This window comes from Triticum dicoccoides, chromosome 4B, assembly GCF_002162155.2.
Source record: "Triticum dicoccoides isolate Atlit2015 ecotype Zavitan chromosome 4B, WEW_v2.0, whole genome shotgun sequence".
In the NCBI taxonomy this organism is placed as follows: domain Eukaryota; kingdom Viridiplantae; phylum Streptophyta; class Magnoliopsida; order Poales; family Poaceae; genus Triticum; species Triticum dicoccoides.
Genome location: NC_041387.1, coordinates 70,899,101 through 70,900,129, shown reverse-complemented (window position 1 = coordinate 70,900,129; position 1,029 = coordinate 70,899,101). Strand labels below are relative to the sequence as shown.

General features: G+C 59.8%; 1 protein-coding gene across 1 annotated transcript in view; it reads right to left on the bottom strand.

Annotated features, from left to right (window-relative positions):
- Positions 1-523, bottom strand: part of LOC119295078 — a 7,895-nt gene extending 7,372 nt beyond the window's left edge. The window contains exon 1 of the mRNA XM_037573405.1: positions 341-523. Within this exon, the coding sequence (XP_037429302.1) occupies positions 341-518 (178 nt within the window). The 5' untranslated portion in view covers positions 519-523. The remainder of the gene's footprint in view (positions 1-340) is intronic.
- Between the last annotated feature and the right edge of the window lie 506 nt (positions 524-1,029).

The window sequence follows — 1,029 nt, the reverse complement described above, 5'->3', positions numbered from 1 at the left end:
GTGGGGCGAGGAGACTTCGCAACCAGCTGCAGGTGGGGAGTGGGGGTCGCCGCTGGTGAGGAGCGCGGTAGGATTAGCGTGGTGCGTTGGGGGCGCGGGGGAGCGGAGCGGGAGCTGGAGTGCTCCATCTGATCCAATATTGTTGCTCTTCTCTTGTTATTCGGTTACCTCATTTTTCGTTTTCGCTATTTACAATGAGTTCAATTCTTGACCTAGAGTCAGAGGGTCTGGGTGGCTTACATGTGCCCTCCCCAAGCTTGGAGGGATGTCTGAGAGCATCTTCAATCGGGCTCCCTACTCTTAACCTTAGAACGGAGGCTACTTGAAGATCGTCGCTTACTTGAACAAGGACGAGATAGTTGTTCCTCCATCGGTCCGAGATCGAGAACCGAGCTCCGCGTCGGGGCCGCCCAGGTATGGATCCAACAATCGGGCGTCTTCACCACCACTTCGGCTCGGATTCGGCAACGACGACGTGTCCGACCAGTGCTCACGGCACGTGTCCGCTTTGTCGCCATAGAAGGCGAGTGGTGGCTCAAGGTACATGCACAGCGGCCCGAGCGGTTCCGCGGCGTCCGAACCAGCCCGACACTGGGTGCTTGCCGAAGTGAGTCGGCAAAGTATGGCTTTGCCAATTGACGTTCCCTAGTTTGACTTGTTGCATGGGCTGCTTCATTTGCCATCTTAGAGCAACTCCAACAGGGCGACCCATTTTGTCTGCTGGCGTCCGTTTGGGTCAAAGCGAACACAAAAGTCGTCCCAACGCACCAACCCAAACGGACGCGCGTCCGCTTGGCGTCCGCCTGACATCCGCCTACCGATCCATTTTTGAGCCGAATTTGCGTCGGCGCGCACATGAGGCGGACACGCGCGCCTTCTCCTCCCCCCGGGCCCGCTGGTCGGTGGCAGCCTCCACCATTTCCCTCCATTCCCCCCAAAAACCCTCCCGCCCGCGCGCTCTCGCCCCACCCCCGCCATGGACAACGACCTCGCCGCCGCCGCCAGCCTCGCCTCCTTTGCCTTGTCTGG